The following is a 21,640-nucleotide window of genomic DNA, read 5'->3' as shown; positions in this document are numbered from 1 at the left end:
TGTCAAAAACTTGCATATAATTAGTAGTCAGCCCCTTAATTGGAACTATCAAATTTTAGGAATTTTGCTAGTATTATTAATTTAAATAAAAAGATGTTGGATCAAAAATCCAAGTTTTTCATATTTTTCAAATTTATTTTTAAAAATTTTCATTTGTATTCTTAGAAATAGGATTTTTCTGAACACATGCTGAAATCAGGACAAAAAAGCTAAAAATGAGGTAAGTCAGGAATATCAAGACAACTACAAACACTGGGTGAACACATTGTTAAAAATTAGTTCTGTGCACATGAATTAGAGGCCTAATATACAGTAAAACTTTTAGTAACCAGACACCATTTTTTCACAGCTTTACCTGTTTTATATTTTAAAAATGCAACAGATAAATGCATACTTTTCAACAAACACGCAAGCATGAGATGATAACATTGTTTATCCAAAAGAATTAAGAGAATAAAAAGAGTGTTTTTATAATGAATAATCCTTATGGAAGTCCATAATGTCCCTAATGTATGCTTCTTTCTGTATATTTATTATATTATTCATACTATTATTGCCTTATTGTAACATCGTTTATGTTTAGAAAAACAGCTAAGAAACAAAAACAATTTTCAGAATTTATTAATCTATTATTCGCAGTAGTTAACCAAAGTAGAAAACATTATGGACTTACCTTAAAAAATTTGAATTTGTATGGACTTAATTGTAATAAAATGATAGCTTTAACAGCTGGTTAGGCAAAACAATTACAAGCATTATCAAAATTCGTGTCACAAAAAATAAAGTAAAATAGAGATGAAAGGAAGAAAATAAAGATGCCATATAGAACACCTGTTCAGTAAAGAGTTCGTACTGGTGGCTACAGAAATTAGTTTAGTACAGCAACAGAACTAAAAGAGTCTTTTTTATTTTGTACATATTTAGAATGAAATTGTTATAAAGAACACAGTATAGTAAAATCTTAATATATTTTCTTCAGGTTGTGATTTACAAATACAACTTCATCTTTTGCTGTATCACTAAAGAGTACAATCTCAAACTCTTATAAAAAAACATGAACTGAATTGTTTAAAAATGTTATACTGTTTCCAAACAAAATCGAAGATTAATTGGTGTATTGGTTGATTAGTGGGAAAACAATTAAATATAACTGAGATTTTCCAAAAAAACACCAAAAAATATAAATACACAATGCATAAAGCTGAGTCATCTTAAGCCACAATTTGTTGAATGGGTTAAAAAAAAAAACACAGATATTCGATAGGAGAAAACACAGCTTACTTTTACTATTCCTCTAGCAATAACAAATATAGCAGAATGGTTATCTTGATAATCTTGTATAACATCCCCCTCCTTAAAACCAAGCACAATGTGGTTTTCCTTAAATACAGAATATATAAAATATAATAAATTATACATTTCAAAAATTATACATTAAAATGTCTGACTTTTTAAAAATTCAATTTCTCGGAAACTATTTGTCTGATTTCATCCAAATTTTGTATTTTGCATTATAAAATTATACTTTTTAAAATGATGTAAAAATTTGTATATCTTACAATTGAAACAATTTTCAACCATAAGCAAATCAAATTATTTATAAATATGAAAATTTATTTTCCGCATAGAATTATCCTTGGATAAACGAATTTTACAACTGAGAGTAAAATTTTTTAAATTCCCTTAAAAAATTCTAGAGATGTGGCGAAATAGGCATAAAGTAAAATAAGGAGGTCAAAACTTTCGACCACTCTCCTGAACAAACTATTGCGACCATATTGCCCAGATTGCAGCAAACCCCCTATATATTGAAAGTCAGAAATTATAACCCCATGATAAAAAGGTATGTTTATTCCCAGAAAGTACTTTTTGTGCCCGATTTCATTACTTAAAATATCCTCCACACCAATTAATTAGCATATTTGAGGTCATGCCTCAAACCATTAAGATCGAGACCTAAGAGAACAAGAAAATCTGATTATTAGATCAAAAGTTATTCAGAGTATTTTGCTTTTTTTTTGCACTGCAAATGCGCAAAGTCTTGTGGTGGGTCGCTGAATAGTAGTATGGGTTGAGAATTTCTCATCCTTTCTCAAAAACAGGGCGAGATTTCAAAAACTTAAGTGAAATTTCTAAAATTTAAAAAAACTCTTGAAAAAATTTTTTTATTAATTATAATACATTTCTAACGTCTTCTATTTTTTAAAGCATTGAATATTTTTGGTGCATCATCATAGAAGATTTTGCCTTTACAAGGTATTTGTCCATCTTACATTAGCACATAAAAAATTTGAACGTCTTACATGAAGAAACCTAACCTACGGTAAACACGTGGTTGCAGAGAAATGTGTTCTGAAAGGGGTTCTGTGGTTGTGTTCTGTTGTTCGAAAAGGTTTTTAACAATACAGGTAAATAGGGAAGCTAGATAACGGGGCAGATGTTGAAAATAATGAAAGATACAGGCAGAAAAGTGAAACGGATTTTATTCTAAATGGCGTAATTCTAAGCTTTGTTCGAAAATGCGAGAAATTCGCGATTTTTGAAATTGATTTATAGAATACGCAAATTTCTAGCGGTAATAATTTTTTAATGCGAGAAAAGAAAAAAATATGCGAGATTCTCGCGCTGTAGTGAAAACACTGGTTCAAGGATCTGGAAAAATCTCCTTCCTCTTCAGATCTATGTCTATATTCTGGAAGTAACCTTTTTAATGAGTAGTGTTGCCATATATATGGAGGGTTCTGAATTAAGTTACACTTTCACTCCAGCAGTAATCTTTTATAAAACGAAATGCTCTCCTTCCTGACTTAATTCACAAGGACTGGTGAACAAACATAGCTTGTCCAAATGTCATTCGAAGCAAAAACATTACAGCTTACAAACGAAAGTTTAATTGCAATTGTAACTCACATTAATAATCTGCAACATTTGAGAATTGCGAATCCAGTCTACTGCTTCCAAAACACTAGGGACATCCTTCACAATTTTCCGAGTTCTTGGAGCAAAGGCTATACTTTTAGTCATTTCAAAATGCATCTAATGAATAAAAGATGATTTTATAATTAAAACTAAACATTATTTTCGAAACAGATGAAGTACATTATACTAAACATGATCTCAATCCTTTGTGTGCATAGAAAAAATAATGAAATTAATGTATATAAGTTGAATGAAAATTAATCAGTCCAATTTTATTAGCTTGGTACCAGAAAAAAGCAAAGTAGTTTTGGTGAAATCTGGGTAGTGGCATGCAAGGAACCAAAGGAAAAAGAATCAAACTAGAACAGTAAAATTTATAGCCACCTTCAGGCCAGCCACACAGTAAAAGTTCATAGTAATAACAACAATTCATAATAGCATAATGTAAAATAATCATTAAAGCAAGCCTGTTGAGAATTGCAATGAAAAGACAAAATAATGAAAAAGGCATGTTTCCTTAGTTTCTTTATGAATAGGCATGATTTTAATAGTGAACTGTCAAAAAGGAAAATAAGAGATCATATTTATCTGGTCAACAAAAAGTCTATTCTTTTGGAGTGTGTTGCAGGATTTTCAAAAATTGTAAAAAAAGTTTTCTTTTGTCAGGAAGCGAATAAAATTGTCAGACGTTGCTGTTTAAATGGCTTAAAATTGCAAGAAGAAATCAATGATTATCATTTTTAAATTTTGGTATTGATTCAAGAAATAAAGAAAATTGACTTTCATTAAAAGCCTTCTTAATATGATATTGCACACTTGAACAAAACAAAAATGTATTCCACTGAAAAAAACATTTTTGTTGATTCATAACTTGTTTTAAACATAAAATTTTTGTACCTTCAAAATTTTTACAATGACTTGAAAATCTTTCGTAATTTTAAAAAAAATTATATTTGTAATATCAATTTGAATTGGCCACATTTTGACAGGTATTACTTTTCGCTCCAAAAACGGTTAAAAAAACATAGCATCCAATTACACAATGCATCTGGGATGTCACTATATTTAGATTATACTTATTTCATTAAAAATTAATACAAGAACCCTGCATTGGCACTTTACCAATTGCAGTTGTGGCAATCAAAATCAGATACAAGAATTTCCCCAGAAAAATAAAAACCTACCACAGTCAAATATTCTGGTACAAAGCTAACAGAATCAGTCATTTTATGTGTATTAAAGTAAACAGAATAATGAAAAATATTAAAAATTAAACTTTGAACTTTGTGCAACTCTTGAATGCCATGTCCACTGATGTCTGACTTTCCCTTCAAACCATCTAGAACTGCTTTAACTCTGTTCAAACTTCCTCGTGCAGCTCTATTTGTTTTTAACGCAACAGCAATTGTTGGGTGTTTTTCTTCCAAATCCATTAACATTTCTAAAAGCTACAAAAAAAATTACAGTAAGAAAAAAAATTTTACAAAAATTGTTTAAGTTTTTATTTTGCGTACAGATCAATCCTTTGTGTATTTTGATTTTTATATTACTTATTTTTTTTTCAAAATTCATTATTTAAGAATAATTTTATATAATGTCAAAAAAACACATAATTACAAATATCAAACTTTGGAGAAAAAAATTGCATGCTTTATGAATATCTGAATTATGACATATTAGAGAAAACTATAAACAATTTCTATTTTTATATATTTCCTTTCTAACAGCTTTTATATGTAAATTAGTAGAAGATGCTTAATATACCACGTACAAACAGGCATAGGAGCGCTGACTGTTATTATTACAATGAGATAACTTTGAGATCTAATTACTTAATTTTATGTACTACTATGTCTTTAACATTATTAAACTTTCTCTGCACTAAATTCAAAATATTACTTTAAGTTATAAGTATTAGTGAAAGAAAAGTTTCGTATATCACGATATTGATATTGGAGAATTATTGATTTCTTAACTGTACTTTAATAAAAAAGTATTTATGGCACTTTTTTTAAATTTAATCATTAATAATTTTAAAAATACATAAAAAGGAAAAATTTAAGAAACAACAAAACAATATCTCAAACAGCAAGACAAACACACATCAATTCAAACTTCCTATAAATTTTATGAAAATTAGGGGGTCGACTCATACACCAGTAATAAAGTCGAACATTTGTTAATCGTGAAATATCTATGCATTATAAACAATGAGATAGATATTTAAAACTCTGTATCAATTTACTCCTTTCAAAAACTATTTTTTAAAAGCTACATACAATTAATTTTGCATTTTCTCTTATCAAATTCATGTATAAAATTTTTTTTTTAGAAACAATACTTTAAATTACACTCAGAGAAAAGGATCAGTTCTGATAATTTATTTAAAAGTATTTATTTAAAAATATAACACTATGAAAACTTTTAAAACATATAAAATAAGTCACATGCAGTAAGATGAACCTAATTAACTGGCTCAGAGCATTTGCAATGGATCTTTATAATTATTATTAATGGGAGCCTCATAGCTTCTTTATTTAAGGCCAAATGTATCATATTCATAGAGTACAATGTGAAATAAGTTTAACTTAAAAAATTTGTGTACTTAATTTTTTTTTACGTTTTTTTAATTTTAGGTATACAACAACCATACCAGAAATATACTCTCTTGTGATCAAAAATAAAAGGTAGATTCATACAGCAGTTTGTTTTAAAAAATTATTAAAAAAATTATTTAATCTCTTCCACTTTCACAATCTTCATATAAGGTTTTAAATATTGATTATGTTTTTAAAAAATCAGAATCTATCAGCAGTAATTTGGTTTTTTTACAGCTCAAGAACATAATAGCAAGGAAATTAAAAAGTCATTAAAAGTTAAATTAAAATTAAATCTGCCGAACCATGCGGCAACAATGCTCCATCATGTTGTGGGGAGAGTAGTTACAGACCATGTCAACCTTCATCTATGAAAAGGTACCCCTACATAGAGTCGAGTTAACATGTCTTATATACTAGTGAATTGTAGTTGTAATTTTGTAGTGGTGGATACGCTACAGTACTCCCCCACCAGAATTATATCTGTGATAGAATTCGATTAATGAATACCACTAGTTGAATCATTGCTGTTTTTGTGCGGTTGAGTCGGGAGAGCTGTATTAAGATCACCCTACTTTATGAGTGCTGAATGTGAGAGGTGTATTAACTTCACGGTCGTAGTCGCTCCTGTGTTGCCTTTAGCAGTCGAGTGTATGCAGGCCGACGTTGTGTGCTCGAGACTGAGTAGCAACAGTGCGAGGAGGTGGATAATGTTGCAGTCACAAGTAGCAAGTCAACTATTCAATGTGAACCATCCAACGAAGTAGGCGTTACTGCCGATGTAGGCGTATCCAGATCAAAGTGGGCGTTTTTGCCAAGGTAGACGTGTTCACATCACGTCCGGGTCACCAATGTGGGGAGAGTAGTTACAGACCATGTCAACCTTCATCTATGAAAAGGTACCCCTACATAGAGTCGAGTTAACATGTCTTATATACTAGTGAATTGTAGTTGTAATTCTGTAGTGGTAGATATGCTACAATGTTATAATCCAATATATTCTTCAGCACTGTGCAGCTTAATCAAAGAATTCTCTAATAGGAGATTGAAAATAAATTATTTAATTTCTATCGATAATTTAGTAGCACAAACTATAATTTTAATTCCTTTGTCATCTATGATGTACCAGAACCTCTTCCAAATTATATTTGCGTGAAGAAAAATCACATATCAACCTTTTAAATAAGTTAATAAATTTATGAAGCCAGGTTTCTTTGTAGAAAGCATCAGTTTCTACACATTTCACAAAATGAGATAGATGCACAAAGCAAAAAATTAAAAGAAATACACAACACATAATTTTATCAAAAGGCTTAAAGCTTAGAGAGTAATTCTTACATTAGACAACAGACAAACTGCTCTATGCTTTTTACCTCTTTGATGTTTTCAATGCATATTTCAGAAGCCTCTTTTGCACAAGGTTTGAAATCAACAATTGTTTCAATATTTTTCAACACATGTTCATTTGCAAAAAGGAAACCTCTACCTAGATCATATGAATAGTAAAGGTGTACAGATGCCAGGTGTCTAATCACAGACAAACATTTTTGTAACAAAACCTATAAGAAGAAAAACAATTGAAAAACACTTAATTGAAATAATTAATATAAAACTTAGCTGAAATGCAACATTTTCCAGTTATCAGAATTTATGGAATTAATCTGCAGCACTATCTACATTAATCCAAATTCGTCTGTGACCTCAACTAAGGCAAAAATTATTATAGTAAAAATCCAGCTTAATCTAACATACATGAAATATAATTTACAAATATAAGGCCCTTATACATAGAAACTTTATGCTGTTTAAATTTAAGCTGATTTTATGCATCGATTTTGATACAATTATGGTAATTAAAATGGAATAAATCTGTTGATAAAAGGGTATGTTTATTCTGAGAAAGTACATTTTTGTGTCTGATTTCATAACTTAAAATATCGTCTGCACTAATTCAGGGTGAGTAGCTAAATTATTCAACAAAAAATAAGCACCTTTTAAGCACTTTTCAATCACTCAAGAAATATTTTTAAGCACTTTAAGAAAATATCACAATTAGGCAGGGTTGGAAAGTTTTTGACAATTGACGGTTTTATCTTGTTTTAACCGTCATGTGTAAAAAGAAAAAAAAACCATTTCGGCATTGTTTTTGACAATTGTCAAAAATCATGAATTATGCAAAACGAATGGCGTTTTAATACGCTACGGACTGACAATATATGAAAATAGACTGGGGTTGAATTAATTGTGAAAACTTTGAATAGAACAATGTGTCTTTTTGCATAATACATAGCGAAAATCAACATGGTCAAGGAAAAATCTCATTTTCAAAAAGAGAAAATTAAGCACTTTTTAAAAACACCCAATGAAAAAAGCACCTTGAAGGGCTTTTAAAAAATGAAAATCAAAAATAAGCACCTTTAAGCACTTTTTAAATACGCTACGCACCCTGTAATTAATTAGCATATTTGAGGTCATCGCTTCGAAACATTAAGTATGGGTCCCAGAATGTAAAGATTCGATCATTAAATCAAAAGTTATTCAATGAAGTCCGTTTTTATTGGCTCACTGTACATAACTAAACAGTCATATTATCCAATATAAATAAGCCACAAAGAAAAGAGGAACAAGCTATTAAGTTGTTAGCATTATGTTTTTATTCATTTTCAAACATTGATTTTCTAAAAATTGCTATAAATTAAAAAGTAACATTTTGCGCAATTTATAACAAATTATGTAAAATATTTTCTGAAAAACACGATACTTTAATGGTCAAATTTTTTTTTTTATCATTGTGCATTTTTATTTAAATTCAAAAAGTTTCAACATAAAAGTACATTTAGGAAATAAAATTTAAAAAAAAAAAACTTTTATCGGATTCTTTTTTATTGGCATCAAATTATTAAAAAAACTTATACTTTACCCTTGACACATAGCATATCCGTAGTCTCAAAATTATGACGATCCTAACATGATTGTAAATACTGTGTTTATTAGGATAATAAGTCATAATAAAAAAATCAGTAAAGCCATCAAGTACAGCAATGCAAGAAATCAGCAGATCAAATATATTCCTTTTATACTTAAAAAAACAGCCCCAGTTCAAAGCCAAAATCTGTAAGAAATTAAAATAGAAGTAAAAATAATAATTTAAAAAAAGTATTACACACTGCTTACAAGTTAGGGTTTATTAATTTAGTTTCCAATCTGATAAAATATATGAAGAAAGTAAAAACTTCCTCCTCTGAGTAGCTGTATTACTCCCTAATTTAAAAAAATTCTTATAGTAATCCTCAAAATTGCTTATGAAGATCTTCCAAAACTCAATTATGTATGCTGTGATATACTCTGTTGTTGTTCTGGACGCCACTTGCTAATTGCCAGCAAGTTAGCTTCAAACCAAGCAAATTTAAGGCAGAGAGGGTGAGTTTCTTGCTTTTCAATGGTGCCATCCATGATCAAGAATACGATTTTCACAACATACACATGCCATAGCCAATAATTTTGACCTGGACCAGAAAATGATCACTCTCCAATTCAGTACCCATAGAAGTATTGATTTGTTATGGGAATTCAGTAAATATTAGTATGGGAATTCAGTAACAGGGTTCCCACTCTTTTAACAAAGAAAAAATTAAGAACTTTTAAGGACTTTTGTTTGAAAAAAATAAGAACTTTTTTAAAAAATTAAGTACTTTAAAAATTGTATGATTGTTTATCATTGAATAGACATATACCATCAGTCACAGAGCCAATTACTATTCATCTTTCTTAAAAAATAAAATCAATCAATCAATAAAAAAATAATAAACAATTTTATTATAATGTAAGTACTGATATAATTGTATTAACAGGGTTCGCCAAAGTAGGACCAGGCAACTTTTGCAAACCTGGGCTGGTTTTTTAAAAAATATTTTCAGATTGTTAGGGGTTAATGATATCTATAAAATTAATCCGTACTCCATTTTTAATGATTTCATTGAAATTGAATAGTAAAATTAAAGTGCAGAAATTAAGATTCACAATTTTTTTCATAGATTAAAAAAAGAGTAAATAAAGAAATTTCAAAAAAACAATGAAAAATTCTTAGAACAAGTTTTAATATTTCACTGCTAGACATGCATCACATATTCAGTTGTGGGCCAAAATTTAATTCTAAAAAGTTCAATTAGAGTTATGCATGAGAATAGTTTTCTTAACTATGTCATGTTAAATTAAGTTCTATGTAAATACAGGCCTTACTAGTATCTAAGCACCTTAAATCATTCCACTTTTTTTCATTAGGCTTAATTTTAAAAAAATTTTAAATTCATTGCAATAAATATTTTTATGAAAATGTTTATAGAATAAAAATACAATTATGCTTGAGAAGATTCAAAATTTTCAAACCAATATGTCCTTTATATTAGCTCTTGGTGAAATATATAAATAAAAGGGTCAAAAACGATTTTTCAAATTTATCAACACATTCCTATGGCCAGAAAATAGGTAAGGTTTATAATTAACAAATACTGATAAATTATTTATTTTTTAATCATTTACAGATATTTACTTGTAATATTTCTTTATCATCCTCTATCATTCGTAATATTATTCTCTACTATTATTATGATTTGTTATTTTATTTTTATTGCAAAATTAACAGTTTAAAACTGAAAAAGGTATTCTTTTATTATAAAGTAATTCAGTATTATCACTTTTCCAGGTAATGTTTTGCAAAAAATATTGAAAAATTTTAGAAAAAAACATATTGAAAAAAAAAGGTACTTAACAATTTTGAAATTAGTACTAAACAGCAAATGTTTTATATTTACTTTTATGATGAGCTTTACATAAAATCATTTCCAGTCAAAAATGTTATTAGGAATTAACTTTACATAATATTACTAAAAAATATGGTGAGAAACATGAACTAATTTTAAAGCAACCAAAAATTGAATAGATTTTTTTTTAAAAAAGTATATTAATTTGCAATGCTAACTGAACAAAATGACTACTAAAATCTAGTTACTAAACATTTAACTTTCTTGTTAGAATCATCTTGCTTCCAGCATTTTTATTCAGAACTCAGGAATAAAAATTTAAAGTATTTTTGAAAAATGAAAGGAAGATATGTTCTAATGAAAGGAAGATATGTATCCTTTTAAAATAAAATATTAGCAAAAAATTGCCTTAAAACTATTTTGTGTACTAGCAGGGGTCTGTCCAGACATTTTGTAAAAGGTCTGGTTTTTGCAAAATTGTGAAAAAATTACTCGTGCTTTGTGAATATAAAATAAACGTTAAGTCACATTCTTTCAATCAGGGTCCTGCTTTTATGAACTTGTGCAAATTGGGTCCGGTTGTTGCAAAAAACTTTTTCAAGGAGTTTTTAAATTGTAAATAGATACAAGATTAAACACTTGTAAAATTATAATAAAACACACAGATAATATACACACTGTAAAATTATAATAAAAAAATAAAATTTTTAAAAATAAACAGCAATTGCTGCTTCTAAATTAGAGATGCAACATACAAATATTTGCTATTTAGCCTATACTGCTGAACGCAGAATATTCATTTCGGACGAATAATGGAAGAAGCGTCTGTCGAAGACAAAATTTAGTTTGTTTACATCTGTCTTTCTCCCCCCCCCTCCCTTCCTGGGAAGGGTTTATTCGATTAACAAAACAATAATGAAGATAAACAAATTTGTGAAGGATCCGATTAAAAGATAAATTATTTTGTGAAGGGTCCGTTTTTAAGTTAATATTTTGTGAAAAGTCCGTTTTTAAGTTAAAATATTTTGTGAAGGGTCCGTTTTTATGAAAAGATATTTTGTGAAGGGTCCGTTAACAGACCCAAATTTCTTCTAAACAGACCTCTGACTAGATAGTTAAAACATAAGAAGTTCTAATTAGTTTGAAGTCATAAATTACCATTATAAAGGTTTCAAACACATAAAAGAGAGCAAAGAGAAAAGTAAATATCCTGATTTGAGTTTGATACTTGTCACATATATTTTTCAATATATAAAAATATAAGCAGAGGAAGTGAGCTGTAAGTTGTAGGAGATTTAAGAATATTATGATATTGGTAAGAGGTTCGAACCACCACTTAAAGTAAAGCCAGACAGAAATACGACGAAGTCTATTATGGCTTTCAGAGCGTTGAAGTTGCTTTATTGAACGTAAAGGCAAGTTGGGTAACTCCAACAACTCTATCCATTCAGAAGTTTTCATTGCCTGTAAAAGTAAGAAGTTTTGAATAAATAATCTATTTTGAAGTTGTTCTCATACTAATATGAACCTAGATTATAAAGCAGTAGGTGTTTCCAAAATGTCAGAAAATTTGAAAACTCAATTTTAAAAAATGTATAGTTTGCTACATTCTGCTGAGGAAACTAAAAATATTTTGTAATCATCAGATTATGAAATTAGTTACAACTTATGTCAACAAATAATGCTTTTAACTAAAAAAAACTTGAAAAAGAATAATGTCATTGCGTATGGTTCAAGTGATCTTCCTCTTCACGTAATACAAATGTGGGTTAGTTCCCTAAAAAAGTCCTCCATGAAGGCAAATTTCTCCCAATACTTGATCCAGGAGTTCCCTTGTCTTCTGGATTGGGTTCAAAATTACAGGGCTACAGAGTTGAACATTAGTAGTCGTAAACCAAAAAATTGGGTCAGATTTTCAACGACAGTTACAGAAATTTTTTTCAAAAAATAAATAAAAAAAGAAAAGTACCTATCTGGGAACACTATTAAGTTCAGTATAATGTATAAACGTTTGATGATGAATCAGTTTGATGTATAAAATGTCATTTTTGTGTGGTTTATCACTTTATAGCTCCAAGCTTATCAATTAGAGAAAAAAAAATTTGTGCATCATGGTAAAGATCAAATAATTCTGCAAAAGATTTTATCAATTTCAGTAAATAATTAAATCATTCGGTAATACAGTTAGGAAGTCAAAATTAATAAATAATCATGTATTTAAAATATATGCAATGTGTGCTTTATTGTGCATAATGTAAATCTTTTAACATAAAATTAGTTAGCACAGCTTAATGCGCAAAATGCTCAGGTACAGAACAAATTAAACAAAAGTAAACACAATAATTGAAAAAAACAAAATCCAAACTAAGAAAATATTTTGTTTTTAATACTTACCAAACTGGAAACAAGGCTTTTAATCTTCACTAACTTTATAATATCTTTTGTTCTAAGATACCTAAATAAGCTTGGTATTACTTCCAATAAATTTTAATACATAAAATTAGCAAACTATTATGGTAAAATATTTATGCTCAAATTATTGATTAAAATTTAAACAAAAGCAATTAACAATACTAATTGTTTTGATTTTCGTACTCATCTTGGAAGGTATTGTTGCCATAAGTTACCTTGCAAATTTTTATGGCATTAATCAAGATTCTTACTAGGATGTCCTTTTGTGATTATTTAACTTTAAATAACATGAACATAAATAAAAGAACATAGAATTAAAGGTGAAACAAATTAAAGATAGTAAGTAATGTGAAGAAATTCTTTACATTAAAAGGAGGGATTTCATATTGACTACCCTTAATCTATATTTTTAAAATTCTTGCCAAAAATACACACATTATTGTAAGTATTTGAATTAATAAGAAAAAAAACTTGACGATTTAATATATAAAATTAGCCGTTTATTATGGTAAAATATTTATGCTCAAACTATTGAACAAAATTTAAACAAAAGCAATTAACATTATTACTGTTGATTTTGATTTTCATACTCATCTTGGAAGGTAATGTTGCCATAAGTTACCCTGCAAATTTTTATGGCATTAATCAAAATTCTTAATGGGATGTCCTTTTGTGATAATTTAACTTTAAATAACATAAACAAACATAAATAAAAGAACATAGAATTAAAGGTGAAACAAATTAAAGATAGTAAGTAATGTGAAGAAATTCTATACATTAAAAGGGGTTTTCATATTGACTATCCTTAATCTATATTTTTAGAATTCTTGCCAAAAATGAAGCAAAAATTACACACATTATGAGTTTCTAAGTATTATTTCAGCTAATTAAAAAACAAAAACTATGATAAAACCAAACAAATCAAAACAGAGGAAGGCCAATTTGAAAACATTGAAATCTATTTCTTCACCAAAGAAAACAGAGAAGAGTGAAAGATGATTAGTAAAAATCAAACTGGATTTAGTGTTTTAAGTCATGTATACCTCAATAGTGATTGAACCGATTTTGATAGTGTTTTTGTTTGCCTCTTGTATAAATATAATTTCTGCTACCTCTAAGGTGTGCACTTTTTTGTATCTTTGCTTTTGTCAAGAAATCTAAAGAAAATTCGATTGAGAACAATGATTAAACAGCATCCTGATAGTAAATACAATTAAAAGAAAAGATATTAATAATGTTAACAAACAAATTTTTATTAGTGAATATTTTTTTAATGAGATAAATAGGTTCAAAAAATATAATGTAAAAATATTTATTCATTCCATCCTACTAATTTTGTTAATTTAAGAAAAAAATGATTTCCTAAAAAATGAGATAGAAACCAGAACTCAATCAGTACTTCATTCCAATCCATATATTTGTGCCATCTTTATTTGCTTTTGTATAATTTCTACATATTTTTGAAAAACTAAATAATTGATAAAAGTCTTCAAAATCAGAACTTCAAAGAAGTATATAAAAAAGTTGTATATATAAAAATTGCATATATAATTTTTTTTTTTTTTTTTTTTTTTTTTTTTTTTTTTTTTTTGAAAGTTAGAAAACTTTTAAAAGAAATTTGAAATTTCTTTCAGGTAAAATGTTAAAAAAAATTTTTTTGGTACGAATTGCAATGTGCCTGCATCATGGAGGCTTTGTAGTGGTTCAAAATAAGAATCAAGGAGGAATTTTATAAAGAAATCAGGACAAAATTAAGTCATTTTCGATACAATACACAGCTATTAGACTACCACTTCTTAGTAGGGAAAATTTATGTATGACATATTTCTTTAATTGCGCAAACTTTAAAAAAATAATAATATATAAAATAATTAAAAATAGGTGGACAACATTCAATACTTACTAATTAAAAATTAAAATAGAAACAAGTTGATCTGAAATGACTTCAAAAAATAGCGCAATTTCCCACATCTATACATACAGTGAGAAGTTTTGGAAATTTATTCCTCTGTATAAAAAAAAGTTATTGTCCCCGAATTTAATGACTATTTTTACGATTTATTAAAATAAAATATTAATAATAATACTTAAAAGGATTCACTACGATTTAAAAATAGAGGGCAATGTGAAATTATTGCTTCATCTTTTTAGATTCTGAAAACTTTTATTGAAAACTAAGAATTTTTATTTTCAATTAAAATCAAGCAAAATTAAAAGCATTGAGGAAAGAAAGCTTTGTTTATATGACAGAAATTATTCACTTAGTAAGCCCCCCCCCCCTGGAAGAGTAGCCCAGCTGCGTCTTCTCTAAGAAAAGATAGGAAAAATCTGAGATGAACTTAAAAGTTTCTCGTCAAAAAGTGCCTGTAATAGAATCCAGAATTATACACCATATTCAGTTTTTTAAATAACTTTAGTAGTCCCAGATCATTTTATTAAATAATAGTTAATTTACAGCAGACAATAAACTTACACAACAATTAACAAAATTTCATTATTTTCTAGAATAGGAGTTGCACCAAGATCAATGCTGCAGTTTACACCAGACGTATTTAAAAGTTCAGCAAGTGCACATTCAGATTCTTTTATATATACAAAAAAAAATTGTAATTTAGAAGAAACATTTTATTTCTTTAAAAAATTTGCTCCTCTTCAGTAGCCTATGCACAAAAGACATCTGATGTTCATATGACTGGCTTATGATGAAAGGAAGTGAAAAATGGCAAAAATAGAAAATGATTCTTTTAGACGGCTCGGCTTATTAAGGCAATTTTGTTTCAATACTGATTTAGCAATAATTTGTTCTAAGAAAAATAAACGCTTGGTTTTCTATGCTAACTCTGTTATATTTCATAAACATTTCAGGATTCACTTTTTCTATAAAAACATACTGGTTTTCTTACTATTGAAAAAAATTTTTAAACAAAAATTCTAAATAAGTATTTTGCTAGTTGAAATGGTATATTTTGAAAAAAAATCAGGAATATCAGAACAACTACAAATGCTGCATTGTGCTAAATTTACACCTTTTCATTTTAATTTAGTTTCTCCTGTCCTTAATAGTTAATATAACTTTTTGTTTGCCCTTAACTCAGTTTAAACTATTTTTCACTCCAATTGCATTTAAACCCTTAATTTATAGACTGATTTTTAATTATTGATAATAGATTTGGAAATTAGGTTTTTAAATATATTTTCAAATAAGTTTAGTATATATTGGTTTATACCCAAGTAAATTTTATTCAACTGAAACAATCAAATTTAAAAGTAATTTTATTTTATTTTATAACCGTCGTTGAACAGCCGACCCAATTTTACGGATTTACGACTACTAATGTTCAACTCCGTAGCCTTGTAATTTTGAACCCAATCCAGGAGACAAGGAAACTCTATGATCGAGTATTGGGAGAAATTTGCCTTCGTGGAGGACTTTTGTGATGGAGCTAACCCGAATTTGCGTTACATGGAGAGGAAGACCACGAGAACCTCCCACAGTTAACCTGACGGCAAGGGAACTCTAACCCATGATCCGCCTACCACTGAGGATATTTCACGTCAGCACTGTGGTCGGTGCAAGCTGGATGCAGAATTCTTATCGACTGGAATTCGAATCCGGCTCGCCGCATTGGAAGGCGAATGCTCTATTCCCTGAGCCATCGTAGCTCAAATTTAAAATTATAAACAAAATAACGCAAACATTTTCTTTCCATATTCTCGGCACAAATCTGGGATAAACTTGTCATGTCTGGTCTTAAATTTTCTATAGCCGAAAGCTCACCTTTATCACTTGTAAAGAAATATATGAAGTCACATCAAAATGATCTTTCTGATAAAATGTAATCTTAAATAGTAAAGTGATGAAATAAAATATATATGTACTTAAAAATCAATCCATTATTTATATATTGAAATGCAATTGTGGTGAAAAACTGTAATGTAAAAATGTAAAACTCAAATGTAGAACGCTGTAACAAATGTGAAACATTTGTGAACAAGAAGCAAGTGTGATTAAATTTCTTGCGATACAACTGCGCCACAGGAATTTTAATTCAAGAGCAAACAATGAAAAACCTACAAGTAAGGAGTATCAGAAGTGCTATCAATTGCAGTACAAAGAAGTTTCAGAGTTCTTCGCTGAATGAGACCTTTTCGAAATTGCTTTAGTAAATTACCCTAAACAAGTAAATATAAGCAGATATCAATTAACAGGTATACTTCAGAATAATTTCACAAATCATAAATACATAAAACAAAAATGTCATTATGCATTTTACTGAAGGATCTTCAAACTTATGTAAGTCAAACTGCTTGACTTGTAATAGGAAAAAATGAAAGTTAATATTGTTTTTGAACCTACAGGCAATAAACAGACTTTCACATGCTTAGTAGTTTTCAAAACAAAAAAGAAAGAAAAACAAATTTTTAATTAGTTGTAAGCAAACCAAAATTTTTGCAACTATTTATAAAAATTAACTAATATAGTTTTAATTTGATATCATAGCATTCTTGTCTAAAAGAAGTGAAAATTTTACATAAAAACATAATTATCTCGATTTTATGAACACTAGCTTTAACAACATTGCCATATTAAGCCAGTGCAAAGAATGTGTGAATTTAAAAAAAAAATCAAATCTGATTCAACTTTAAATAGTTAACAGAAAAAATTAATGCAATGAAAAAAAATTCAAGATAACAAAAATCTAATTTATTTTTTGGAAAATTATTTATCTTTTGGAGATACTTACTTCATGATTTATCAAAATTTTATACTCCTTTTAAATTTTTTTCTATTCTCAATTATAACATGCTAATTAGCAAGCAAGTAAATTAAACATTATATGCCTTTTAACAAACCTGAGACAAAAAATCTATCATATTAAAGTAAATCATTAATAGCCAACCTTTAGAATAACCAGGGTTTATGAATTTTTTGATTTTTTTAAAAAAATCATAAAAATTAAGATTTTTTTTATTTAAATCAGATTTTTTTAATTTAAATCAGATTTCTTTTTATTTTTATTCAAATACACCGTAAGAATTTTGATTCGTGACTGAAAAAAGTTTATAAATGCTTAATCAAAATTAAATTAATATTAAAACTAAATATATTATAAGAATATTTTAGAAGCTCTAACTACCTAAAACAATTTTTCATTATAATACATAGCTTGAATGTGTAGTAAACATTTTGAAACAAATGCATGATTAAAATTTAAAGACTAGATGAAATAGAGAATTTAAAGAATACTTTAACTTTTAAAACAGTTTCAATTACCAAACCATAATTTTAATTTAAAATTGTGATTTCTTTTTTTTTTCCTTTGATTTTTAAAATGTCAAAATAAATGTAACAGATTGTGTTTATAAATGTAGTCATTCCTCAAAAAATAAATAAATATTTAATCTATATATTTTATATTAAAATATTCATTTTTAATCTTATACCAAAATAGATAAGTTAAGCTAAAAAAAATTTTTTTTAAATCTATGTAATTTTTTTTTTTACAAAATTTCTTTATAGAAAATCTGATAATATCAAAGATACTGCAAACATATTATGAGAAAAAAAACTTGAATGTTTACTTTAATCTGTAGTTTCAATCTCAAGAATCAAAAGATTTTTAAAAATGTAATTTCAAATGTTTTGGAATTTAACACATACCAAGAAAGAAAGTAATTTTATTAGCTAAAATTAATTAATGCAGCAATTTATTTAAAATAAATTTTAAAACTAAGAAAAGAAAATAATAAAAGTATCAATAATTTAAAAACCTGTTTTTTAACTTTTTAAATCAATACATATATATAAAAAAATCAGTTGATTTAAATCAATGATTTTTTTAAAAAAATCGTTTGATTTAAATCATGATTTAAATCAACAAATCCTGAGAATAACAAGACTAAAAAAATCTTAGTAAAATTTTTAGTTATTTCAAGATCATTGTAACAAAAATGGGTTAGTATTATTTCACAAGTAATGAAATTTAGTGCCAAATAAGCATTTATAGAATACGAGGGTGCTTCGAAAAGTAAAGATACACCGTACGCCAGAGGAAAAGAAAAGTTTTGTTGAGCAAGTTGGCAACACAGGTTTTAACCTTGAACCGTTAGCTTTTTCCTCGCGGTTGTTCGGCATTTCAACGTTGATTCTGGTTGGAGTAGGTCGTGTTTAAAGTGGCTGCGGCGATTCAGAATCCCGCCAAATGCAAAGTGCGCTCCGTCATACGTTTTCTTCATGTAAAAGGTCAGAGAGCAGCGGATATTCACGAAGAAATTGTTTCTGTTTATGGGAACGTTATGAATAGACAAAATGTAACGAAGTGGTGTCGTCATTTCTCTGAAGGTAGGACCGATATTCATGACGAACAAAGAACAGGTCGGCCATCTGTGATGCCCTTCTTCAGAGAACGGAGGAAGCAATTCGTGCGAATAGACGTCTCAAATTGAAAGAATTGCGTCAGATTATACCGGAAGTGTCAATGACAACTCTTTATGAAGTTGCGACTGTCAAGTTATGGTACAGGAAATTGTGTGCGCGCTGGGTACCAAAAATGTTAACAGAAGAACACAAAAAGAAAAGGATGGGCTTTGCACTCGACTTCCTCACATGCTATGCAGAAACAGGTGATGAGTTCCTTGATCACATTGTGACAGGTGACGAGACGTGGGTTTTTCACCATACACCTGAATCCAAGCAACAATCAATGCAATGGCACCATTCGAATTCACCCAAAGCCAAGAAATTTAAAATTTCGATTTCAGCGAAAAAAATCATGGCTTCTGTTTTTTAGAACAGACAAGGCATTCTCCTGTTGGAATTTGTGCCTCACGGAACGACAATTAATGCTGCTGCATATTGCCAGACTTTGAAACGTCTTCAAAGGGCAATTCAAAGCAAACGCAGGGGAATGCTGACAAATGGAGTCCGCTTGCTTCATGACAACGCTCGGCCTCACATAGCGCTCGTAACCAAAGCACTACTCAAACAATTCAAATGGCAAGTATTGGACCATCCTCCATACAGCCCGGACCTTGCACCCAGCGACTTCCATTTATTCCTTTACCTGAAGTCACATCTTGGTGGAAAATCATTCCACGACGATGATGATATCAAAGATGAAGTTGAAATGTGGTTCCGACAACAGGCGGCAATCTTCTATGACTGTGGGATACAAAAGCTTGTGCACCGACTTAAACAATTTTGGATAACGGGGGTGATTATGTCGAAAAATAATAAATAATCGAGTTAATAAGATGTAACTGACGTTTTCTAAATAAATGCTTTTTTTAAGGAATGCGATCCATTGTATCTTTACTTTTCGAAACGCCCTCGTACAATGTCAAAAACAGCAAAACAAACTACAATGAAAAACATCTCATTTTCATTGCAGCAGCCGTACATTAAAATTAGCAGTTATGTCAAAAGATTGGTAAAATTTGAAAAAATACCTTCAAAGCTCTCAACACTCTACAGCAAGAGGCAACTTTTAATTGTATTAATTCATTTTCATTCGGCTCATAAGGTAATGTTTGATCAACACATTCATGGCAGGTTCCATAGGGAAGAAAGAGGCTGCTCATACAGCTTTCATCACCCTGTGAAAATTTATACACTCTAAAATTAGAGAGACATTAAACAGTGATGTGTATTAATAAAACAAAATCTTACGTAAATATATATACGTATATATTAATATATATACGAATATACGAAATATATTACGTAAATTAATGAAAAATAGTTTACATTAATAAGCCCAAAGAGGTAAAGAAAAAGAGATCTAAAAAATTAATAAAAACATACTTCTTTTATAATGGAGCATAAATTAAAGTATAATCAATCAAAATAATTTATACCCCATTCCAGGACTCAAAAAACCGCCCGTCTGCCCGTCCTCGGCGGTCAAAAATTCCCAGCGGACAAAGAAATTTCTCGAATCCGACGTCCGCGTGGACGGCCATTTTCCCGCTAATGTTCGTAATACATTTTCAATTTTTGTTATCTTACAAGAGTCTAGCTCCTTACTTCTAAAATGAACCTCTAATCTAGAAATTCAGCAACATACTGCATGTGGTGGAATTGATGTTTTCTCTGTCTGGGAGTACTGCAGTGGTTGAAAGGGGCTTTTCAGCAATGAACTTACAAAAAAACACATTACTTACTGGTCCTAAACAAGAAGCGTTAAACGCAATTGTGAACATCTACCTAAATGGAAAACCCCTTTCAGATATCAGTGCAGAAACCTCTGTAAATCATTCAGTTGATCGTGGAACTGGCAAATTTCATATTTGATTCATTTAAAAAACGCAGTACCCTCGGATAAATTGTCATTCCAGATAATTTGACCTTTGTCATTTACATTATTTCATAAAAGAAATAAATTATTTAATAAAAGAAATAATAGGTTACTATTAGTAACCTAGTATTTCTTTTATTATTGTATAATGTAATCCTAGTATTTGTAATCATAGTAACTACTACTTCATTGTGCAATTTATATAAATGTTTGTAATAAATAAGAGAAAATTATATTTTTATTTATTTAGAAGCGACGGGTTAGTTTCAAAGGAGGACGGGTACATTGTTGGACAAACCGTCCTCGGGGACGGGTAAAATTTCTGAGTTTTTTCGAGTCCTGCCCCATTCCTTTTTAAAAGAAATAAAGCTTTTCATTTCGAATAATGAAGTGTTTTGTAAAGTTGTCAATTTCTTACCATTTTTAAAAAATGTAACGAAAAATAATAATTTTTGATAAATTCAGAGAACAGTTGTTAAGAGAAAATTAGAACAGGTTCAAAAGAAAATTGTGAATAAATTTTTCCATATTTGTATAAGTAAATGATTCAAACAAAGTATCTTCCCCTAATGAAAAAAGTTGGCTTAGTTTATTATGGTGTTCATGAATGCCATAAATCAAAACTCAAATATTTATTTATAAAATACATTTAATT

The 21,640-nt window shown here is 28.6% G+C and overlaps 1 protein-coding gene across 11 annotated transcripts in view; it reads right to left on the bottom strand.

The window, feature by feature from the left end:
- LOC107447246 (sperm-specific sodium:proton exchanger) overlaps positions 1–21,640 on the bottom strand; it is a 49,435-nt gene that overhangs the window by 13,386 nt on the left and 14,409 nt on the right. For 10 of the 11 annotated variants that reach the window (XR_015433691.1, XR_015433690.1, XM_087163716.1 and 7 more), the window contains 9 exons: positions 20,138–20,284; positions 16,764–16,861; positions 12,671–12,731; positions 11,435–11,740; positions 8,437–8,628; positions 6,890–7,075; positions 4,203–4,367; positions 2,911–3,036; positions 1,282–1,380 (listed from right to left, as the gene is read on the bottom strand). Coding sequence is in view for 9 of the 11 variants with exons in the window: in XM_087163716.1 (XP_087019842.1) it covers positions 1,282–1,380; positions 2,911–3,036; positions 4,203–4,367; positions 6,890–7,075; positions 8,437–8,628; positions 11,435–11,740; positions 12,671–12,731; positions 16,764–16,861; positions 20,138–20,284 (1,380 nt within the window). In the remaining 2 variants the exon portion in view is untranslated. The remainder of the gene's footprint in view (positions 1–1,281; positions 1,381–2,910; positions 3,037–4,202; positions 4,368–6,889; positions 7,076–8,436; positions 8,629–11,434; positions 11,741–12,670; positions 12,732–16,763; positions 16,862–20,137; positions 20,285–21,640) is intronic. The other variant, XM_087163720.1, reaches the window with a different exon arrangement.

This window comes from Parasteatoda tepidariorum, chromosome 5, assembly GCF_982258835.1.
Source record: "Parasteatoda tepidariorum strain Cologne lab strain chromosome 5, Ptep-v5.0, whole genome shotgun sequence".
Lineage (NCBI taxonomy): Eukaryota > Metazoa > Arthropoda > Arachnida > Araneae > Theridiidae > Parasteatoda > Parasteatoda tepidariorum.
This window is presented reverse-complemented; position numbering and strand designations above follow the sequence as displayed.